At 50.5% G+C, this 8,738-nt stretch overlaps 1 protein-coding gene across 1 annotated transcript; it reads right to left on the bottom strand.

The window, feature by feature from the left end:
• Nucleotides 1-1,269: 1,269 nt before the first annotated feature.
• On the bottom strand, nucleotides 1,270-8,404 carry ZNF648 (zinc finger protein 648). The gene is made up of 2 exons (XM_003264427.2): nucleotides 8,258-8,404; nucleotides 1,270-4,769 (listed from the first exon to the last, which is right to left on the bottom strand). Exon 2 carries the CDS (start codon nucleotides 4,704-4,706, stop codon nucleotides 3,000-3,002), a length of 1,707 nt encoding a protein of 568 aa, XP_003264475.2. The 5' UTR covers nucleotides 4,707-4,769; nucleotides 8,258-8,404; the 3' UTR covers nucleotides 1,270-2,999.
• Between the last annotated feature and the right edge of the window lie 334 nt (nucleotides 8,405-8,738).

The raw sequence follows: 8,738 nt of genomic DNA, 5'->3' as shown, positions 1-8,738 counted from the left end.
ACCACGCCTAGCTCATTTTTGTTGTTGTTGTTTTTTGAGATGGAGTTTCACTCTTGTCACCCTGGCTGGAGTGTAATGGTGCGATCTCGGCTCACTGCAACCTCCGCCTCCTGGGTTCAAGCGATTCTCCTGCCTCAGCCTCCTGAGTAGCTGAGATTACAGGTGCCTGCCACCATGCTGAGCTAATTTTTATAATTTTAGTAGAGATGGGGTTTTACCATGTTGGCCAGGCTGGTCTTGAATTCCTGACCTCAGGTGATTCGCCTGCCTCAGCCTCCCAAAGTGCTGGGATTATAGGCATGAGCCACCACACCTGGCCAACCTGGCTCATTTTTAAATTTTTTTTAAAGGGATGGGGGTGTCACTCTGTTGCCCAGGCTGGTCTCAAACTCCTGGGATCAAGCAATCCTCCCACCTCGGCCTCCCAAAGTGCTGGGATTACAGGAATGAGCCACCACACCTGGCTTTACCCTGATTTTTAATTACATAATAGAGAAATAAGATTGTCTGCTGTGATGTACAGTAGGTTAACAGAAAACCAGAAAGTAGCTCGGCATAATTTGGGGCACAAATGCAAGACAGAATAACCTGTCTTCAAGCATTGATTCTTCTCCAAAGATGTGATTCAACTACCCCCACTTTGAATGGACAGACTCTACTGGGCAGAATTTGTTCCAAGCCACCTCACAGCTGGTTGGCTTCTCTTTTGTCCACTCCATGTACTGTTGCCTTCTACTTGTGTACCACTGTCTGGTCCAGTGATCTGTGACTACTGGTTCCACTGGGATTCCTTTCTTCTCTAATACCTACTCAGCATGACCCTTGCAGTTGATGTGAGAAAAGACTGGTTGGGACAATTTTCCTTAAAGTCTGAGTTGTTTTGTGATAGGCCTGAAGGACTAATGAACTTCTCTTGGACCTATTCAGTACATTCTACCCCTTATATTCCAGAAACGTAGTATACAGCACCAAAGATACCCAGCACAAGCAAATCCAGCGTTTCTGCCTATTAACAAGTACGCTCACTCCTTCTCCAAAGCTATGCTCATGTGGAAGCCATACCTAGATACCACACTGCAGACCTTTATCAGTATTCAAGGTTAGGGTTCAGCAAGTTATATGGTTAAAAAACAGCCCAGGTGACTCCTATGCAACCAGTTTTGGCGAACAACTCCATAAAATTTTTAAAGCAAAACCAAATTTTTTAATTTGTAAAACTATACTAATGACCATCTTCAAGAAAGGATACAATGAAAAGGAGTAATCCTCCAGTCTTCAAATATTTTATTGATTATCTAGAAAAAAAAAGTTAGCTTTTGCTTTCTTCATAGTCACAAGCTCATCTTGTGACTTTTCTACCAATTTAAATAAGCTCTTGCATTCAGCCAAAGTTTCCGTCATATAGTAGGATCACTCTAACTTTTACCTACTACTATCACTTCTATTTTGCCAATGCAGATGCAGAAGCTGAAGCCCAAGGTCACATCAACAGTAAAAGATGGGGGTGGACCCTTTTATTAAGGTTACCTTGGTCAAACAAGACACAAGACTATCTAGCTATCTAGCTATCTAGCTCTCTCTTACTTCTCTTTGGCGCCCCCATGTGTCATGAGAATGCTATTTAGAGGTCACACCCTAGGTCCAAATCAGGTGGAAACCAAGAGAAATTCAGATTTCGCATTCTTTGGTGGCAATTTTAGGAATATACTAAAGGTACTCCCCCCAGAAGGGCACTATACCTTCTTATGGAATATCTTATTTAACTTCAGTAAGATGAGAAGTGCCGTTTGCCTACGTGCACCAAGGACATCTGTGGAGTCATAGATTCCCCACAGTTGAGGTTCAGCTAAGAACTACTGACTTTATACAGATCACTATATGCATCAATACACTTTGAAGAATGGCTGTTAGTAATGCAAACTTTGAAATAACCTCATTAGATAACTGTGAGTCACGTAGGCTTCCATACCCGGTTTTAATGATTTTGAAACGCAGACAAGTCAATGGCACTTGGGCAAAGGGTGTTTTATTCACTTCAAGTCAAGGCTAATGATTCAGACAAATTTAAATGAACCCAAAAGGTTTCATGAACCATGGTCAAGGCTTTGTGGAGAAGTTATATATGTCTCTCTGTAAATGGGCCAATTGCTTTGTAAATACCACATATGACTTAAGCCCTCAGAGTGCAAACAGGAAAAGAGGCAGCCAGAGAGAAGGCACATATGAATTTATATGAATTTTGTGGGTTAGACTCGGGTTAGATCTACTTACTAAATTCCACTATAAAGAGGAATGGGCTTCTTTTTCAGATGCTAAGGCTGTCCTGAACTTCTAGAATAACTGGAATATGACATAAACCACCTTCTCTAAGATAAAGGCCTTCTCCACTTCAAAGCCAAGACTCATAAAGATATATCCTAAGGGTAAAGCCATTTCTGCAGTCAAGTGAAATGATGGGATGTTGAACTGGGTTTGAGTCCCTCCAAAAGGCGTTGCTTTGGGGGAGTTCATCATAGGGACCACTTCTGGGGATTCCTTTATTTACATAAAAACCAAAAAGCATCTTTCTCTAAAGAGGACCAGCCCCTCATGCCTTCTTTTCAGTATTTGCATATGGCTTTGAGGGTAGGACAGGTTAGTCTTTCCCCACCTTATCCCTGGAGCCCTGCCCAGTGCCCAGCATGTAATTCTAGAAGCAGTTTCTGATTGATTCAGGTTCCCCAACCCAAGGAACTCAACGTTTGATCAGCTCCCACTACTTTGTCTTTCCCTTTTCCAATTGCTTATGACCTCGGACACTCAGAACCCCTGATGTGAAACCACCCACCTGGGTGCTCTCTCGGTGGTGACTTTCTGTTCAAGGGATCAAATAAATAATCAAATGGACCACTCACGACCCGCGACCTACTGGGAGGCGAGGCTGACCAGTGAGGCTGGCAATACCATGTGAGTGGGTCCACCTGGGAAGGTTCCAAGTAGTGAGGTCGATGATGCTGTCTTCACTCGTCAGAGGAGGAAGGGATGGGCTCCTTCTTGCAGGTGCCGTGCTTGGCTCGGTGTCGTTGGAGGTGATTGGACCGGGTGAAGGCCTGGCCGCAGTCCTCACACTGGTAGGGCCTCTCTCCGTTGTGCATTCGTACGTGCTGGGCCAACTCAGAGGCAATGCGGAAGGCCCTGCCGCACTCGGCACAGAGGAATCCCTTCTCCCCGGAGTGGATCTGTTGGTGCCGCTTCAGGGTCGAAGAGCGGGCAAAGGCCTGGCCACACTGCGTGCAAGGAAAGGGCCTCTCGCCAGTGTGGATGCGCTGGTGGCGCACGAGGCGCGAGGGCTGCGCAAAGGCCACGCCGCAGTCAGCGCACTTGAAAGGCCTCTGGCCGGTGTGCAGCGTCTGGTGCTCGGACAGGTTGGAGGACTTGGTGAAGCACTTGCCGCAGGTGGGGCAGGGGAAGGGCCGCTCGCCTGAGTGCACGCGCTGGTGCTCCACCATGCGGCTGGCCACAGCAAACTCCCGGTCGCAGGCGGGGCAGCGGAAGGGCTTGGCGCCCAGGTGCGTGCGCTGGTGGCGCAGCAGCGACAGCGGCTTGTTGAAGGTCAGGCCGCACTCGGAGCACGGAAAGGGCTTATTGTTGCTGTGCATGTTGCGCTGGTGTTTGCGCAGGTCCGACGAGCGCACGAAGGCCTTCCCGCAGTCTGGACACGGGTAGGGTTTCTCGCCTGTGTGGGTGCGGATGTGCTTCCGGTGGTCGGAGGACCAGGTGTAGGCCTTGTCGCAGAAGGAGCATTGGTAGGGCCGCTCGCCCGTGTGCAGGCGCCTGTGCTGCTGGAGTGTGCCGCGGTGGGAGTAGGCCTTCCCGCATAGCTCGCACGCGTAGCGCTTGGCGGCGCCGCCGCACGTCTCCGCGGGGCTCAGCGGCTTGCTGGGCTTCTGAAAGGCCCGCCCGCCCCGCAGGCACCTGTAGGGACGCGCCTCAGCCTCTCCGCCCTCGCGCCCGCCCGCCTGGTTCTGTACTTTACTGCTGATTCGCGCTTTTGCCAGGACCGCGGCAGCCAGGCTGGCTGGGATGGCCGACGCCTGGGCTGGTGTATGTGTCTGTCGCGTGGGGAGGTCCCAGTTGCTCCCTGGCCTGGGGAAACACAACAGAGAAGAGTTCTCTGCGGACGTGTCTACACTTTTGTGCGCACAGAGATACTTTCCATTGCTGGGGAAGCTGGATGGGACATCCAAGACTGCGTCCTGGTTTGCTCTCGAGTCTCCATCATCACCCGCAGGTAGTCGGTCCCCAAGAGGTTGCATCTGACCTAACAACTTGTGTGCGAGACCACTGGGAAGGGTACCCAGAGCTCTGCTTGCTCCCGGGGAACCCTGGGTCTCCTTGATCTTTGTCACATCTCTGCTCCAGCTGACTTTCCCAGACATTTCCACTGGTTTCTGCCCCATGCCCCCAGCACTGGAGGAGTCAGAGAATTTCTCTTCCTCTTTGCCCAGTGGAGGGGGCCATGGCAAGTCAGGATTGTCGTGTGTTACTGGGGAGCTGCCCCTTGGACAGGCCCCCGGGTCAGCAGTGCCCTCTTTTTCGGCCTCCCCACCATCTTCATCGTCATTCTCTAAGTTCATGCTCAGCATCTCGGTGTCATGAGCCTCTTCAGTCAAGCTGCTGAGAGGAGACGCCTCTCCCCACCTGTCCTGGGAATCCACTTGTGCCATAATGTTCAGGCGCTTCTATTGCCTGCTCCTCTGAGGAGGAATATCCTGCTTGGCTCAGGATACCTGCAAAAAGAAAAGTACGAAGAGAAAATCACAAAGAATGTACTTAATCACTTTCATGAGCAGAGGGGCTTAGGTTCCCACTACAGCTCTGTTTCCAACTGGTCTCCATGCCAGGCATATTGTTGAGCCTCACTGAGGACAGAGGCCTGGCTCTGCTGAAAATTCCAGTCATCCTATTTCCTCTGGAGATCCCACTTGCTATAAGCCCCAGGAAACCATGCTGTCAGGAATAGCCAGGGTGGGGCATTTGCTGGGTGCCAGCTGTGCCTTGTCCTGTCTAGGGTGCTCATCCCCAACCACTAACCAAATGTGTCCTTTGTCAGCATGGGGGACAACTCGATGAAATGGTAGGAAGCAAGCTCTGGTCCTCCTAAGACACTCTTACAGTGTCCCCCACTCAGGAAGCTGGAAACCAGGCTGGCTCTTGCTGTCCCTGCCAGGAATGGAAGTCTGCCATCCCATGATGGTGTCAGCTAGGGTTACCTCTCAGGCCCTGGGCTGTTTAGGCCACCTCTTCGAAAGATAAGGAGCAGCCCTTGGGAGAATGAGGGTGAGTCAGGAATACACCAGTTGCCCCTCACTGATTAAGCGGGGCTTCTCAGACCCTTGTAACTTCTGAGGAACTCCTGCCAGGAAGGCTACCCATAAGCACACAGGGGGCAGAGGATGCCCACTGAGAGCTTGACCTGTCTTTGAAATTTTGCTTCATCATAAACATTCAGGAGAGTTTACATTTTATGTCGCATTTTTGTTTTTGTTTTTAATTGAGTCGGAGTCTTGCTCTGTCACCCAGGCTGGAGTGCAGTGGCGCGATCTTGGCTCACTGCAACCTCTGCCTCCCGGTTCAAGTGATTCTCTGCCTCAGCCTCTTGAGTAGCTGGGATTACAGGTGCCCACTACCATGCCTGGCTAATTTTTGTATTTTTAGTAGAGGCAGGGTTTCACCATCTTGGCCAGGCTGGTCTTGAACTCCTGACCTTGTGATCCACCTGCCTTGGCCTCCCAAAGTGCTGGGATTACAGGCGTGAGCCACTGTGCCCGGCCAGTCGCGTTTGTTTTATAGAAAATAGTATTAAAGTTACCTGGGTTTAAATGTTTAATCTTCCCCCAAGTGTGCCATATTGATCCCCTGGCATACCACAGATGTCCACTGGGGTACACATCTCCTGACTCAAGAAGCCAGATGTAGGATTTTAAACATAAGGCATGAGACATGAGAGCCATTTGGGTTTTATTTTCAAACTTATTTTGTTTTAGCTTGAAGACATGGAGAAAGCCTGCTGGAGCATTGGTTAACAAGGATTGGATGAGTGACAGATTTTAAAGGAGTTACTAGAGAGGCAGGGTACTGAGGGCCTTTCCAGGGAGACAACTGTTGACCAGAGGGCTAAATCTGCTTTAGTTTGGAGAGAAACTTCTGAGAATCCAAGAGGGGGTATTAAAACTCTCATTTTTCTAGGCACATGTTATGAGCTAGGCACTATGTTGAGTGCTTCACAAACATAATTTCATTTATTCCTCTCAGCAAACTTTAAGATAGATGCTATTGGGAGGCTGAGGCGGACGGATGATGAGGTCAAGAGATTGAGACCATCCTAGCTAACACGGTGAAACCCCGTCTCTACTAAAAATACAAAAAAATTAGCTGGGCATGGTGGCGGAGCTTGCAGTGAGCTGAGATCGCGCCACTGCACTCCAGCCTGGGTGACAGAGCGAGACTCCATCTCAAAAAAAAAAAAAAAAAGATAGGTGCTATTATTATTATATTATTCTTTCAATTTTACAGACCAGGAAACTGAGCTTTATTGAGGTTACTTACCTGCCCAAGGCCACACAGCTCATAGACAGCAGCAGTGGGGTTTCTCTCTAATTTTAAGGCCATTAAGCCCCAAATGGTCCTGCCTCCCAGCTGTGGCCTTCAGACTGAAGCCTGCTCTGGGGCTGGGCTCTGCCCAAGAGCAGCTGCAGCATCCTGGGGTAAAGAGCTGTGGCTTTCTGCAGGCATCAAAGCCCCTTGTGTTTTCTGGGCCAAGGAACCTTGGCTACAGGGCCTCGCTGCTGGGCTCCTCCCTGCTCTCATTGACCCAGATTGCCCTCCGCCAAAGAGAGAGGCCAGTGGCTGCCCATCAGAGCCAGGACCCATGTTGCAGAAGCCACTGCCTGGGGTGCTCAAGAGCATTAGTCACTGAGTATTTACCTTCTGAAAGCTCCTTCTCTCTACCTCTGCCCACCTTTCACTGCCATCTCAGACTGGATAAAAGGAGTGATCTTTGTATTTGGCTGGTCCAGTTACCCTATCCCCATCTCATTAAACTGTTCCTCCCTGGTTTCTGCCTAATCATGAGCCCAGTTACCCTGTGTGTATGAAGAGGGAGCAGTATGGAGGAATCCTCACTTTCTACTCTGGATACAGAAGCCATGGATGGAGGGAGGACACATTGCAGTTGTGACTGGAATTCAGCATCTCATGTCTCTTTGTGCCCTAAAGCCCAGGGACCACTCCTCTTCTCTCACTGCTTCTCTCACCCATCACGTGGCAGAGGGTAGCTGGCATGCCTTTTGACAGAAGCCCAGGTCTGACGTATTTTCAGCATAGTGGATCTTAGGGAGTGAATGTGTAGTTCATAGAGGGGACATACCACTAGCCAACCTCATAGAACTTAGACCAGCAGGCTTGATCCAGGGCTGTGGGTCCCCCAGCAGGGACAGCAAAGGGATGCTGGATTTGTATGAAACACATGTCTTAGGTCTCTTTCCCTCTTTACGACAGCATACTGCCTGTTTCTGTGGCACTGTTCACAGATCACTGACTTTACCCGCTCCCCACCCCACCTCCAGCACAAATACCCCATTTTCCACAGTCTGTGTGTCATTCTTTTCCTCTGGGCCACAGGGGAGCCTCCTTAGGGTGGCACACAGCCCTCCACTAGCTAACCAATCTCCTCTCCAGAGCCTGTCAGGAGACTCTCTTTTCAGATGAGGTATTCCTTCTCCATCTGAAGCCATATTCCCAGTGAATATGTCCTGCTTTCTTCCTCCTGTCACTGCCACAGGCATGCTCTCTACCACCAGGAAGACCTGGAGGCAGGCAGGGGCAGAGGGAGGGATTTTCTGGCAAAGTCTGCACAAATATACCTGGTTTGAAAAAGGAACACTGATGCCATGGTGTGGCGGGCCCATCTGCTCCCCAGATGTGCTGGTTCCCAGAGGCTGTCAGAGCAGTCCTTTGCTGGAACTTCCTCTGCACTTGCCAGCCAGGAGTGGACCACATGCAGCCTTTGACTCCCCAACCTCATACATCCATCAACACTCTGCAGAAGCCTACCCTAAGGGCTTGTTGCAACCCCAGCCCATACCCCTCTTCTTTCCTTCATTCTTTCCGGATTGTACTGAAGTCCATCCTAGGCAGCCGCCTCCTACTTTCTCCTCTGCTCACTGCCTTCAGGCCTTGCTCTCTACTCCTGGCTCACACACAGACAGTTGCTTACCTGGGAAATGCAGACAGCAGTGTGGGGCCCCTGCCCTGGCTTCTGTGACACGTGGGCTCTCAGCAACAGGAACCAGAGTTAGGTACAAATCAGCAGAGATGGTGTCTCTGTCTCTCACGCTTTGTGTCCAGTCCAGCAGCTGCAGAGAGAGCCTCTGGAGGTGGGGCCAGTGTAATACACTCAACCTTCCTGCCTGCATCTAGAGAGCAGCCTGGGAAATAGAGTGGGGCTGCCCTCTCTCACTGCCTGAACCGATCCTCTGGCTCCCTCTGCTCCCGCCTCCCCTCCCTGCCAAAGCCAGCTTTCCTCCTTCCCTCCTCTCAGTCTTCCTGCAGGTGGCCCTATGCCTCTTGTTCACTTTCACTCCTTCCTTCCACAGAGCAGCCCATCCTTCACTTTAGCCCTGGTATGCCCACGGGCCACATGTCACTTGTGAGCTTCCTGGGTAGCATGCTTTTTCCCCTCCTGGAAGGCAGAACAT

This window comes from Nomascus leucogenys, chromosome 9 (assembly GCF_006542625.1).
Source record: "Nomascus leucogenys isolate Asia chromosome 9, Asia_NLE_v1, whole genome shotgun sequence".
NCBI lineage: Eukaryota > Metazoa > Chordata > Mammalia > Primates > Hylobatidae > Nomascus > Nomascus leucogenys.
The sequence above is the reverse complement of the archived record's forward strand: the minus strand, read 5'-3'. Positions and strand labels throughout refer to the sequence as shown.

Coding starts and splice junctions, on each gene's coding strand:
- ZNF648 (XM_003264427.2), bottom strand. CDS start 4,706: ATGGCACAAGTGGATTCCCAGGACAGGTGGGGAGAGGCGTCTCCTCTC.